This window comes from Siphateles boraxobius, unplaced genomic scaffold, assembly GCF_051911475.1.
Source record: "Siphateles boraxobius isolate OS27281-9 unplaced genomic scaffold, OSU_SipBor_1 35, whole genome shotgun sequence".
NCBI classification, from domain to species: domain Eukaryota; kingdom Metazoa; phylum Chordata; class Actinopteri; order Cypriniformes; family Leuciscidae; genus Siphateles; species Siphateles boraxobius.
Window position 1 is genome coordinate 15,536,095 of NW_027508975.1, and position 14,284 is coordinate 15,550,378.

Below are 14,284 nucleotides of genomic sequence, written 5' to 3' on the forward strand. Positions count from 1 at the left end.
GTGCTTGATGGTTGCCATGATGCTCTGAGTGATTAGTGCGTTGCTATGCAGTTGATAGGGTATGATTCATAGGTGGTTGTTGTTAGTGTGTTATTGCTGGGGTTTTCAAATTGATCTTGTTAAGTTCAAAAGTAACACTCTAAATTCAGAAAAAATTATCATACTTGGGTTAAGCCGGGCTCAGGCTACAGGAGTTTTAAATCCTAACCGATTGTGAAATCAGCTTGCATCATGCAGATAAAGCCGGGGACACACTTAACACTTTTTTTCCTCTCAAATCTCAAACATGCACACACTACAAGATTTGAAAATTGTAGCGATCACACACTACAAGACAGCACCTCACGTGACGCACGGGGAAGCGGATGGAAACATGTACGTAGCAGATCGTCATTAACATCTCAACAGGCAATGTTTACATTTGCTAGCAACTTTATACACTGTATTTCAGATGTTAAAAAACAAGGCGATTTCTCCCCATCTGTAAGGTTGTGTCATGCATTTTGACAGGATAAAAATCACCTGAATGTGGGACAACCTGAAAACGGCTTCTAAAGACCTGGATGAGACCTCTCCAACCTCTATTTTGATATTGAACTGTAAGAGGCTGGAATGAGATTGTGCAGCAGTAACACCTTGCATTTGCCAAAGAACATAAGGATTGTATGGAAGATTGGAGCCGTGTTCTGCAGTCCGACAAGTCAATAACAACCCAGCATTGGATGTGGTCACCCTGTCAGGTATGTTCATAGGAGACAACTGGAGTGTTTTTAATACCAAATGCATGCGTGGTGCCATTAAACATGGCAGGAAAACAATGGTATTGGGGACGCATGTCTACAGCAGGAGTTGGAAGAGTCTACACTTTGAAAATGGACCAATACTTCGGAGTCCTGCTGAACACAATTGAGCCAAGTATGGAGGATCTGTTTGGAGAACAAATGTGTGTTTTCCAACATAATAACAATGCCAAACACACCGCTCATGCAACAAAGTTGCCCAAAACTGAAATTGTTCATGCTCAGAAGTTTGAAGTCTTCAAGTGCCCTCCTCAGTCCCCTGACCTCAAAGCCAATGAAAACCTGTGGGAAATTATATAAACCTGGATGGTGATATGTCATGCAGGTCTTCCAGTTTGGGAAGAACTTAAGGAGTATTGGAAAGAAGTTAAAGATGGCATATCCGCAACGCTTAGTGAGTCAATGCCCATGGAGAATGGCTGCTATATAATCAAAAACAAGGAAGAACTAACAAAATATATATTGAAGTCAATTGTTGCATAAAACAATAAAAGCTTTATTTAATTATATGCTGGAGTTTGCCTTTCTTGACAAATAATGTTGTGATTTAGTGTATTCTTCTTCCCACTATAACATACTCCTTTTTTGATTGTTTAATTAGTGTCATTAAAAGCAAATATTGTGCAAACTTTTCAAATATTCAAATGTTATAAAATGCCAGTTTATAGACAGACAGACAGAGATTTACTTTGCTCCAGCATTTATCTACTTTATTTTTGACATTCAAAAAATATTAATTTGAGTGATGTAAATCTGGCAGGCTTAATGTTTAAACCAAAACATTTATTATATGATTTAATACAATTGTTTAAATCCAGCAATAATTAAACAGCAACATATAAAAATGTTCTGACACTTTCAATACATAAGAATTAAATTATTCAAAAAATGAGTGACAACACTCAACTGGTCACCGTGATTTTGCCAACTAAGACATATTTTGTTGATCCTGGAACAACATTCCCGTCCAAAAATTTAGTCCTTACCCTATCCCTACCCGTAAACCTAACCCTACCCATAACTTTTCCCTAAAATCTGAGGGAAATAATAGGTGAATAACACGTTGAAGCACCTTACCCTGGTTCTCAGCCTAAACTTGACATAAACTGAAAACTTGTCCCTCAAATATGATTGGTTGATCTTAAAGTTGCTTCAGGATCAACAAAGATGTTGATCCAGGAACGTGGTACTTGGTGAAATCACGTTCACCACACTCAACTGTTGTTCAGACAAAATCTTACTTTAAGTACAACAGTACATCAACAGTAAAGTAAGAGCAGATCTTAAATCCCAATTTAATTATTAGACATGATTTCCAGGGATATCATGACTGCATGCCAACATAAGCATTTGAAACTATGTAATTATCTGTAGATCTTCTTGCATGTGATCAGGTATTGTGGATAAGCTTGTGTGTCATTGAAGATGACAAATAAAGTCGGGGAGTCGATCTGATCTGTCACGCTGTGGTATCTGACCGGTACGGCAGAATTCTCCTTAAGCGGAGCTGTTTTTATCTCGTGTTTGCCCACGGTGAAGTCTCCGGTGAGCACTTTGGCCACAAAAACAAACTTGTGCCCATCTGCATTGGGTGGGGAGTAGGTGTCTGACACAGAGAGCACAGCGTTTACCGCAAAGTAGACACCCTGACCATACACAGTCGCTGTGAAGGAAAAGAGAAAATTCATTTGTTATTTTTAAATTCATATTAGTGAAATATTAGTATGATTACATTTCATGTTTTGAATTGATTGTATTGTTAGGTTATTATTATTTTTTTATGTCTACATGTTTTTTTTTTATTAAGTTTTTAGTTTATTTGGATTGACTTATTTTAGTACATCTACTTAAACTAAATGAAAATGAGAAACAATGCCTTGGTAACTAGCTGAAATTAAAAGGTTCAAGTTATGTGCTTTTAATAAAGGGCACATATTTGTAGATCTTTCCATTCCTCAAAAGGTTTTTTTTGTGTTTAAAAAAAATAAATTAAGTTCTACACAAATTTTGATTGGACCGTTTAAGATTATATCAAAAAAGTTTGAAATCCTGAGATTTTGAGATCCTTTGACTTTGAGAATCACAAAAAAATATATGTTCTTCACACTTAGTAAAACTAGTTATTTTAAGACCTGTTCACTTAAAGGTTCTTTGGGGAACCAAAATGGTTCTTCTATGGAATCGATGCAAAAAAAAACCTTTTAGAACCTTTATTTTTAGTGTAACAACCCTCTATGCATTTGGATGATTAGGATGTTCCTGGTTAAATCCCAATGTATAAGCAATGCTAACAGTATTAGCAAACTCTAGTATACTTAACAGCATAATACCATTTTTTCCACAGAAGCTTCGGTTGAAGCCATGAATGCATATCTCCTTCACACTGGTTTCACTGGTGCCGTGGTACAGGATGCGTTCCACTTGTTGCTCTGAGGAGCTCCGTTCAATGCTGGCCTTTTTCAACCGGTACTGGTCATTCAGAAGTTTATTCATGAGCTTCTCAACCTGAAAGTCAGTGTCAATAAACACAGAAAACACAGTCAATAGTGAAAATCCAAGAATATTTCCAAAGCAGATAATCATTCCTAACCGATAATTCAATGTGCAAACATTTTGATTCTGAAGAAAATACACAGGTTTTCACCTAAAAAACTAAAAGAAAGATTTGTCTTGTCTTGCTCGTAGAAAAAAACAAACTCAACTGCACATGCACTGACAGATATCAAGGTGTGAGTCCAGGGCTCGATTTGAGGGGAGATGGCATCCCCCTTGTTGAAAGCAAATGACAAAAAAACATCCCCTCTATAAAACTATCATCCCCATTAGATTAAGAGTGTTGTGTATAATGTAACCTTATCATGCAAATTAAATATTAAAATTCTCTACATTTGATAATTAACAAACTATAAATAACAGCGACTAACCAATCAGAACTCAATATACGAGCTGAGCACTCTCAAGCGAGCTTTCGTCATTTTTGCGCCGTTCAAAATGGCCAAGAGAACGGTTCAAGTGCATCTTTTGATGAATTTAAAAAGAAGAGAACAGCAGGTATGACATCCCCCCGACAACATTAGAAAGAATAATGAACATGGCTAAAGTGTGTTGATTTAGTAAGGGGTCGTTGTCACAGTTACGTTTAATTATTGAAAGTGAATGTAATCACTGAGGTGATAATAAACACATGCATACGTTAGCTAAATGTATGTGTTCCTATTGTGTATGTATTTTCTAAACAAGCCCTGAGCAAGCAAAATTTTCATTTTTGGGTGAACTATCCTGCGGGGAATTATTTTTGTTTAAATAAATCTGTAGGTAATGACAAGACTATAAAAAGTCTTACAATATTGCAGTCATATAAAATATTTCATTAATAATGCCTATGTAGATTTTTATTCTACTCTTTAATCCTAAGTAAAAATGTTTTAAAAATTACACAATTAATCATTGTAATCATTAGCCTTAACCTGTAGTAATCATCCACCACACCACCCCCCTTGAATTCTTTTAACAATTCAACCTCTGTGTACGTCTATGTTGAATCGTACCTTAATGATTTTGATTTTGTTGTGGTTGTCCTGAAGGGTGTCATAGAAGTCTTTGACCACCTCTTGAAATTCATCAGAATCTACATCCACGGTAGACACTTCAGGCATGTTGGACAGCAGGCTGTAATCTTCATCTAAAAAATAAACATCATTTCTATTAGGGATGTCAATTTAACATTCATTTAGGTGATTAATTACAAAAATCACACACAAATAATCATGTTCCTAACAGTTACCTGTGATGCAGTCACATTTACTGTTGATCTGCAATTTTTAGCTTTAGGTGTCACATTTTTATCACACTAAATGAAAATGAGGCAACAACAGCAAAAATGGTGGATAAACAATTGAACTGGACTTTATACTTGCACATTAAGTATTCTCCTTTTTGGGGATTTCATAGTGTTTATACAATTTGTACCTGTAGCATCTGTGTACAAGTCATTTGTGCTTAGCATTTTCCGTTTAATAGGCACAGATTTCCCGGATGCCAAACTATGCTCTTCCATCTTCTCAAAGTCAATGCTGTACGGCTGATTATTGAACAAAATATCAATCTTCTTCTGCTTTATTCTCCAAGCATTCTCAATGAACACAGTGGCATCTGGTGGGTACGGTATCGGTTTAGATGACCCTTGCTCGTACCACACCCACTGTACAGCCGTTACGATTTCAGCATCGTTCATCATGTTCTCTGTCCGTCTCAGGACATTCTTTAGGTCAATCACGGCCTCAGAGACGTAATCTTTAAAGCCAGAGAGGATGGCGGTGGTGCCCTGGATGCTGATTTCTACGGCATGCTTCCTCTTAATGAGCTCTATGCATTTCTTCTGATAGGAGGAAAGTTTCCTCAAGTTTTTGTTCTCGATCTTCTCCTCACACTGTCTCATTCCAACCTTCTTGCCCAATGCAATGTCCACCCTTACAAGATCATGGTTGTAGTTAGCATATACAAAGATCTCGGCTGTATTGGATGACTTGATCGCGTCTTGCAATGACATTTCAAATGCTCTCTCCAGCTGTATGTTCTCCTCGGTTGGCATGGAGTCTCCCTTGGAAAGTTCTAGAGCCGCCTGAATGTCCTCCGTTTCCGTTCTCTGGTTGAACTCCATTGATAGCTGAATCGCCAATAAGAGGCTTGCGTCTTCGTCTAGACTGCAGGCGTTCATGGGTGTAGGGGAGCTCTGGAGGTCAAGGGTCTGCAGTGAACGGGGGGAGTCGGCCTCACCTTCTGCCACTGCTGAGGTATCTTGGCTCTGGTCTGAATACAGATCTTGAGATTCTATGTCAATGGATCCTGAACTAGAAGGTTGGGGGTTTAAATCGCTGCCAATAACTGCCAACATCTTCTTAGCTTCTTCAATACGAGCTGAAAGACAGAAAACCTTCAGTAACCATTGGGTTCAACAAAAACCAACATATTAAAATTGTATTTTATTTCATAAAGAAAAGAACTGAAACAAGAGGATCTCGGTCCCCTCCTAATTCAAACACTGGTAAAGAATCAATCAGGACAATTATCCATAATGACCTGAAGTACGTGCATCAGTAGAGTTGCCCCCATTGGGTACTCCAACTTTGGATTCCTGAATGAAATTTGCACAGGAACTTCTCTGGAAGTTTTGACAGTGTGTCATTTTCCATGCCAGCTCCAATATGTCCTGTGGAAAACACAACCACAATCGACTATAAAGAATTATTGAGTATTTGAGATACATACAGATAAAGAACGAGGCTGGATACATTACATTGTCTTCTAGAGGGTCCCAGTGCACTTTCGCCATGTCTATGTAGACTTCGAATTTGGCTGTCATCTCTGCGAGTATGCTGACACCCTCCTCCTCCTCCAGCAGGAAGCGGGAAATGCCAGGCTGCTTGACCACAATGTTCTTTGTAAAGATTGAGCCAATAATAGCACTTAATAATTCCGCTGCCGATTGACACACAGTCGAATCTCCCTGAATCTGCCAGAGAAATAAAGAGATTACAAGATGCATCTGTAAGCGTTACAGAAGACATTTAAAGACAATGATCGCACAATTCATAGTGGGATTGATTGTATTATGTAAAAATTATAATACACTATAATAGAAATGATAACACATGGGAAAAAATGATATTAATTATATTAAAACAATTATATTAAATACTGTATATGAGTTGATCAAAATGTAATTATATATATATATATATACTGTGTGTATATATATATATATATAAAATTACTATACTTTAATTATATATTGCATAATTCTTATTGCAAAAATTAAAAAAATAAGTTATTGCATAACTTTATTATTTTAATTCTTTATTTATTTACATTTATTTATTTATAAACAAATTAAAATTTCAAGATACATTTTATTTATCTTATGTATAAAGATTATTTTGTATTTACCTAAATTTTAGAAACAAAATTATTTTGTGAACATCTACTAAATAAATTCTACAACATAGCTCAAAAGTTTGGGATCAGTAAGATTTTTAATGTTTTTGAAAGAAGTCTCTTATGCTCACCAAGGCGGTATTTATTTGATTAAACAAAGTAAGACAGCAATAATGTTAAATATTATTACAGTATAAAAAAAGAACTGTATTGAATGTATTTTCAAATGTAATTTATTCCTGTGATGGAACAGCTGAATTTTCAGCATCATTACTCCAGTCTTTAGTGTCACATGATCCTTCAGAAATCATTCTAATATCCTTATTTGCTACTCAATTCATTCTTTGATGAATAGAAAGTTCAAAAGAACAACATTTATTTGAAATAGAAATCTGTTAAAACACTATAAATGTGTTTACAGTCATTTTTGATCAAATTAATTTTTATTAATTTATAATTAGTATTAATTTTTTTTTTTTAAATGCACTGACCCCAAACCCACCACTAGTACTGCAAATGTCAATTAAATAAGTCAAACGAATGCAAACTTGGTAACTAACACTCAATCCATCTCCAGTCTCCAGTGGGAATAAGATGACCTCTCCCATGTCCGCCAGTAGATCTCGATGATGGAGTTGCAGAAATTTTAGCATTCCTGGTTCCATTGACAGGACTGTCTCCTTCTGGTGTGGTGTGCTGAGAAACTCAACAATCTTGTCTTTTTTGTCCTTTTCCATCCCTGTCAGGGTAACCACAGTAATCATTCCACCAGTGTCGGATACTTTGGCACAGCAGAAGTCCAGAGCCACCAGAAAGTCCGACCACTCCTCTGAGAAGACCACACTCTCGTATTCTTTGGCCATCGGCACAGTAAACTCTGCTATCTGGGACTCTATCAGGTCTTGGGCCTGTTTGACTGCGCTACGGGATGAAGATGTTACAGTAACTGTATAGTCTGACACACTGAAGGTTGATGAAATATCTTTTAAAGACAAATGTAACCTCTTTTTAACATCCTCTCTCTTAAGAAACTCAGCTTTGAGTTTGTCATATGTCAGGTGCTCCTGCGCAACACCAGTCAAGAATTCAAGAACTTTGTTCTTCAGTCTTTCAACCTCAATTTGGTCAGGACCTTTGATTTGGACGCCATCTTTTGCTAGACTGACATCAAATTTCGGGTGAGCCTTTGTGAGGTTCTCAGGCAAATTACTCAAACTGAGCAGCTGATGTTTAGTGGCATCAGGCACAGATATAAACCTAACACATTCCTTCTGGATAGATGGCCCAGTAGCAGATGCAGTAGTTGTATTCGCTATACTAGTGGTGATGTCCGTTAGAGCAGCACCGTGTCCTGAGGTGGTGCTCGTAACTGGGTCAGAAACAGTAGGACTTTGGGATGAGACCGTGTCAATTTGGTTTACCTCTTCCGTTAACATTCCCTGTCCGTCTTGAGCGCTCACATGCAGGAAGTCAAAGTACGGCTTGACTACTAAATCGGTACCTTCCAAATGATGGGATTTTTGGAGAATGCAGTCCACAACTGTAAAAGACAAAGCTCAATTGAGATTCAGAACTGTAAAATATAGACTTCCAGAAAGTGATTCAAGAAAAACATCTTGGCGTACATTTCACATCCTTGAAAGAAACTTTAGCACATCCGTTAGCCAGCATGCTAACTCCGAGAACATCTGCCCCTCCACCACGACTACTCTCAAAGTAGAGCTCCAGCACATCCTCTGTGTGGGCAGGAGACAGATTGGCCACCAAAACCGAGTCTGTAGATTCTACCTGCTCCAAAGTGACCTTTGCTCCATTTAGACTCTTCTTGGAAACTTCGTCACTAAGCATCTGAAAATCTATGGAATCACGTACACAATGACAAAATATTTAAGAGATTATTATTATTATACGTAATTATTATTATAAATTCATTGGTGCATTTATTTGAAATGGTTCTAGATGTGTCACATGATCCTTGAGAAATCATTAAAATATGCTGATTTGCTTCAAATGTTTTGGTTGCACTTTATTTTACAGTACATGCACGTTCAATGTACTTACCAGAGATGTGCGGTTGGCGGTTACAGCCGCGGACTCCGCGGATCGGGCGGATGACGTGACGAAAAATTATATTTTAATTCAATTTGGGCGGGTGTTGGGTTGAACCAATCAAAAGAAAAAAATATATACATTGTTAAATAGTTACCTACATCCGAAAAGTACATCCGTAACCTTTCTAGAACAGGCAAGAGCTTTCTTGCCTCGCGGCTTGTGTCAGCAGCGCCTTGCATCGCCAATAGACCTTAAAACAATCAGCGGATGGCGGGTGGGTGCGGCTTTGAACATTTGTCAAAAAACGTTGGTGCGGATGGATGGCGGACAAGTGATGAGTTTTGTGATGCGGTTGCGGATGAAATAATAGCCCATCCACACATCTCAAGTACTTACAGTGTACTTACCCACGAAGGTACTGAGTAATGTAGGGTAACTACATGGGTTAAGGTTAGGATTAGGGGTAGTTACAGGGTTAGTAACTAGTTATTACTCAGTTAGTGTCATTACTACAATAAGCACATAGTATGTACATGCAAAACATGACCGTAAAATAAAGTACTGCAAATGTCTATACTGTCACTTTCTATCAATTTAATACATCCTTACTGAATAATTAATTTCTTTTCTTTTTAAATTTAATTTGAGACAATTAGATTGATACTTTATCTTTTAAAACCAAAGAAAATAAATGTTTTGCTTGAAAAGTAGCTTGTGCTATATTTCTTTCTTTCTTTCATATTTCTTTCCAATTGGTTTAATATTTTATTATCTAACATAAAGACACATTTTAAGTGTGGCTAAAGTGTGCCTGTATACTGTACGATGTAAAGCTGAACAGCTACAAACCTTTAGGCAAAGGTCTTTTTAGGTGTACTAGAACCAGGTCCTTGTTTGGAGATGGATACAAGGTGAAGTCTGTTTCAAAGGCCATTCTAGTAATGTTTTCCATAAAAAGTTCCACATGGTCCAGGGAAGTGTGTGGATTGAGCCCTCTTAGCAACAGTTTTCCAGGGTCTTTTGGTGGTTTCCTTCGCAGTTTCAGTGTGGTATTGTGGAGGACATGGGACTGGGAGAGAACTCTCGTAGCAGCTGGTGTAAGAGAAACAAGTTCTTTATATGTTTAACTTATAAATGCCTGTAATACTGTAATTTTATAGAATCCATACTGAGGAAACTTAATATCTAAAACAGTGTGTTGATGATGTCTTACTCTTAGCATCTTCAAAAACTACCAACGCTTGGTTTCCACGTCTCTCCAAAAAAGTCACGTTCCCTCCTCCAGAGCGTCGCTTGTTCTCAAAGTAGAGAATGAGAAAGTCATCGTCCAAATCATCAGGAATATCAAAAACATCCAAACTCCGCTCCTCCATCCTAACAAAACAGGAAACAAACATGAACTATGCGGTTGAGGATAACGGATATTCCTGCCACTGTAACCTGCAAAACCTTATGTGAGGTTGAACTAAAAGAAACTAATTACAAGATGAAATGTTGTTGTGGTTGGGTTATATTTCTTTATTGCAACAGTGTGTTTACGATAGATAGACAGACAGACAGACAGACAGATATCAATAGTTAGTATTAGATTATTATAAATAGTTGGTAATTGGATGTTATGGAAATCTTATGTCGTGTAAGCCCAATGACGAGAAAGAGAAACTGAAATCTGACGCTGGATCATGACATACGGTAACTCAGAGTATAATACAATATTAATATAAAGTTGCACGGAAATGTTTGACCATACGTACATAATACCAACACTGAATAATATATATTGAGAGTTAAATTAAGCAGACTCACATGAAAACTGCACATTTACAGGCCGACTGCTGCGACTCACTAACGTTACTTCCTGCTTTGAGACAACACTGACACAACAAGAGACACTTTGAGAAAAACACTTTAGAGATACAAATACAAAAAAATATATTATAATAATAATACAAATACATATCTATTTGTAAATAAATGTTTATCGGACTATTGTCCAAAAAAAGTACATTTAATGACAGTGCTATAGACATATTCTTAACCGTCAAATTTTCAAATAATGAATCAAGTTAAAAATACTTCATCAATATCTACACAAAATACGTACGGTTGCCGATTAATGACGTCGCGGCGAGTTTTTCGCTGTGACATCGGGTATAAAATAAAAGTTCCCTGATAGACCAGTAACTGCGTATAATTATAAGCTCCCCCCACTACTGTATGATGAGCCCAGCTCAGGCGTTCAATTTTGTGTCAATCATCCGCTTCAACCAATAGCAGCGTGTGTTACTTTGATGTCGTTCTGTAAGTTATGCGCATGCGTGAACGACAACAGCGTTTTGTAGCAAACTGAGATCTCACGCGTGAAAGGTAATGCTTTTAATGTGTACTTTAAATAGTTGTAGATTCTGATAAATGAAATGAACACTGATATTTTAATATTCATTTGAAGATTAATACATCTAGCTTTGTGTGTGATAGCAGCACGTGTCCAAACACACATTAGACAGTCCATCAGCACTGAATAGAATAAATCTCTTAAATGTTTTTTGGTAAACTATAAAGGTCATATCATTTATATACGCATAATATAGTAAACAAATAAATAATTTATATCTAATAAATTCATATAATTACATTTGATAGAACATAAAATATGTAATAACTAGAAGTAGTTGTGTATCTGTGTTTCAGGCAATGGATCCTCCGAAGGATATTCAGCCTCCCAAACAGCAGCCAATGATCTATATTTGTGGAGGTAATAACACTCTTCATGCATTAATTTATGTCTGTCATGTGTTGTGTATTAGTCATTTTATAAATATATAATCATGTCTTTAATAACTATGCAAACAAAATTCCCATCATGTCTCTGAGCAGTTGTGTATTTTTGCTCTTGTGTTTCAGAGTGTCACACAGAAAATGAGATCAAAGCTAGAGACCCCATCAGATGCAGAGAATGTGGTTACAGAATCATGTACAAAAAAAGGACCAAAAGATGTATCCTTTAAACTAAATAATGCTTAGTGGTTGAAATAATTGTTCACCCAAAAATGTCATTCACTTACCCTCATGTTGTTCCAAACCATAATTGTTCCAAACATCATATGTGGTTAAATATTTATTTTCCCATAAAAAAACGAGAGAATTTTGAAATGTTTTTCGTCTGCTCTTCTTACCTATAATGATTGTTCACCAAATCTGTAAAGAACACCAACATTGTTATTTTCCCAGTAGTCGGAAATTATAATAACTTTTATGAAAAACAGACAACTTGAATTTTTCACTGATTAGTTCACTAATTTTCAATCCTTCGATTACAAAACCACTTGCAATTGCCGTTAAAGACGTCAAATATGACAAAGATATCCTTTTTTAGCTTTACAGCTACTGCATGATGAATTGTATGGAGAATAAGGGTGAATCCCAATTCTCTGTCTTCCCCCTTCCCCTTAGTTTTGCACGTTCACTGAGAGTAAGGGCTATCCCAATTCTCGTTTTGATCGAGGGGTACCCCTTGGTTTCATGTAAGCTTGCGAAAATGCTTGGTTTTAAAGGGTATCTACCACTTCCCCTTAGGGCTACCCCTCGATCAAAACGAGAATTGGGATAGCCCTTACACTCATGTGAACGTGTAAAACTAAGGGGAAGGGGTAAGACAGAGAATTGGGATTCACCCTAAGTGTGTAAGCAATCTTGAAAATTCAGTGTTTCACGGAAAAAATAACAGCACACAGTGATGGTGTGTCACAGGTTCTGTGAATCTGATATTAGTTCACCCAAAAATAAAAATTCTGTCAGTATTTGCCCTCATTTTTTTTTGCGCACAAAAAGTATTCTCGTCCCTTAATAAACTTAAGATTGAGCCACTGTAATCGACTTGGACTATTTTAACGATGTCTTTAATAACTTTTCGAGGCCGGCAAGTTTCAATCCCTGAAGAACCCTATGGAGGAGTGATCCAGCTCTCAGATTTCATCAAAAATATCTTAATTCGTGTTCCGAAGATGAACAAAGGTCTTACAGGGCTGGAACAACATGAGGGAGAGTAAATACTGACAGAATTTTCATTTTTGGGTAAACTAACCCTTTAAGTCCATTTATAATATTTAGGTTTTTGTTTTTTGTGGTCTTGGTTTATGCCTGATGTTCTTTATATTTACCCTTGACTCCTGTTTCCAGTGGTCGTATTTGATGCCCGTTGAGATGCATCCTGCTGTTTTTTCTATTATAATTAGCTTTTTTTTATTTTTGATTATGTAAATACATGTATACAATTTGAATACGCAGTAATCAAAATTGAGTAAAAAAAAAACAATTTACAAAAAAATTCTTCAAGTGTTTGTCTTCAACGTTTTTGAGTTAGAAATTGTTATTTTGGGGTGAAACCACTGATCGAATCATGTGTAGTGTTGTTCTTGTAAGATTTAGAATGGATTAAGAATTTTTTCATTACAAATAGACATTTTATGAGCCATGATTAAGGTGTGGTTACATTTTTTTAAATATCTTGAGCCAATAGTAAAAAAGTTGCCAATAGTATTATGCCATAATTATATGAAGCACAGCTCACACAGAAGTCACTTTCAAATCAAGTAGTTTTCTGTTAGTTAACATGGCAAATTTGTGCGACCAAATTGATCCGGAAGTGAGGAAATCTTTTGCCCTTTTGTGAAATTCCTGATCACGTGGAATCTTACTGAAATGACTGGCTTTTGTCAAGAACGATAAATGTGATTGCACCTTTATTGGATTGTAAAGTAAATATAAATTAAAGAATGCAATAGTATTTTGTGTCATTATAGTATTCATTTAGATTGGATTCATCTAGATTCCACAAGTTTGTGTGAAACGTGTTGATCATGCGATACAGCGTGATTTTTAGAAAAGAGTATCTTTCCAAAAAAAAGAGTATCTTGTGCTTCAGTGGACGCAAAAACAATTGACCACCTGTACAAATGAATTCAGATGATTAAAATTGCTAACATTTGGACAGTTAAATGTTTTGAAATCCAAGATTTTTGGGTAACATTTACTACAGTAAGTTTTACAAGCAACTAACATTCACTACAATATTACAAAACTCTATGTATGCAATGTAAACACTGTAGCAATAAATCAAACCACAATAACAATACAAATAATAGACATTACACGATAGGTATGTAGGTTAATCTCACAAAATGTCCATTTCACACAAAAAAAAAGATTATTGGAGTGTTTTACAAAGAAATTACTATTTCAGTCTTTCTACTTCAGAATTTTGTGTTAAATTCAATGTGTTACTTGCTGTTTATTTGTAACTTCTTACTAGCAGTTTTTGAGTGAAAATTGTTTCTATACAATTTTTGTTTTCTGTGTTTGGCAAATTCAAAAATGACTGTGATCAAAATTTGAATGGCTGAACAGAATAACTCTTGTATTTGAAAACGACATGTTCTAGCAGGTCTACACAAAGTGAAAAGTGCCTACGGGGTGTAAATACAAGGGACAGTAAAGAA

The 14,284-nt window shown here is 36.2% G+C and overlaps 2 protein-coding genes across 4 annotated transcripts; one reads left to right on the forward strand and one right to left on the reverse strand.

Moving 5' to 3' along the window:
* Positions 1-1,488: 1,488 nt before the first annotated feature.
* Positions 1,489-11,005, reverse strand: parp10 (poly(ADP-ribose) polymerase family member 10). Of its 2 annotated transcripts, XM_077196535.1 has the most exons (12): positions 10,891-11,005; positions 10,593-10,660; positions 10,000-10,160; positions 9,636-9,878; positions 8,360-8,590; positions 7,295-8,274; positions 6,097-6,312; positions 5,880-6,009; positions 4,770-5,717; positions 4,349-4,482; positions 3,131-3,305; positions 1,489-2,463 (listed from the first exon to the last, which is right to left on the reverse strand). In XM_077196535.1, coding segments are annotated over exons 2-12 (3,519 nt in total). In that variant the 5' UTR covers positions 10,595-10,660; positions 10,891-11,005; the 3' UTR covers positions 1,489-2,164. The 2 variants fall into 2 exon arrangements, with proteins under 2 accessions (XP_077052650.1, XP_077052648.1); XM_077196533.1 differs by having other exon boundaries at positions 5,880-6,312; positions 10,891-10,974.
* Positions 11,006-11,053: 48 nt separating this feature from the next.
* polr2k (RNA polymerase II, I and III subunit K) lies at positions 11,054-13,572 on the forward strand. Of its 2 annotated transcripts, none has more exons than XM_077196558.1 (4): positions 11,054-11,153; positions 11,478-11,541; positions 11,691-11,783; positions 12,966-13,572. In XM_077196558.1, exons 2-4 carry the CDS (start codon positions 11,481-11,483, stop codon positions 12,986-12,988), a joined length of 177 nt encoding a protein of 58 aa, XP_077052673.1. In that variant the 5' UTR covers positions 11,054-11,153; positions 11,478-11,480; the 3' UTR covers positions 12,989-13,572. The 2 variants fall into 2 exon arrangements, with proteins under 2 accessions (XP_077052673.1, XP_077052674.1); XM_077196559.1 differs by having other exon boundaries at positions 11,069-11,153; positions 11,459-11,541; positions 12,966-13,113.
* The last annotated feature ends 712 nt before the right edge of the window (positions 13,573-14,284 follow it).

Excerpts from the sequence above, each read along its gene's own strand:
- parp10 (XM_077196533.1), bottom strand. Across the intron at positions 9,879-9,999 it reads AGTTTTTGAAGATGCTAAGA|CTGCTACGAGAGTTCTCTCC; the intron begins GTAAGACATCAT and ends CTCTTACACCAG. Across the intron at positions 8,275-8,359 it reads TTCTTTCAAGGATGTGAAAT|TTGTGGACTGCATTCTCCAA; the intron begins GTACGCCAAGAT and ends TGTCTTTTACAG.
- polr2k (XM_077196558.1), top strand. The coding sequence starts at position 11,481 with ATGGATCCTCCGAAGGATATTCAGCCTCCCAAACAGCAGCCAATGATC. Across the intron at positions 11,542-11,690 it reads AATGATCTATATTTGTGGAG|AGTGTCACACAGAAAATGAG; the intron begins GTAATAACACTC and ends CTTGTGTTTCAG. Across the intron at positions 11,784-12,965 it reads CAAAAAAAGGACCAAAAGAT|TGGTCGTATTTGATGCCCGT; the intron begins GTATCCTTTAAA and ends TCCTGTTTCCAG.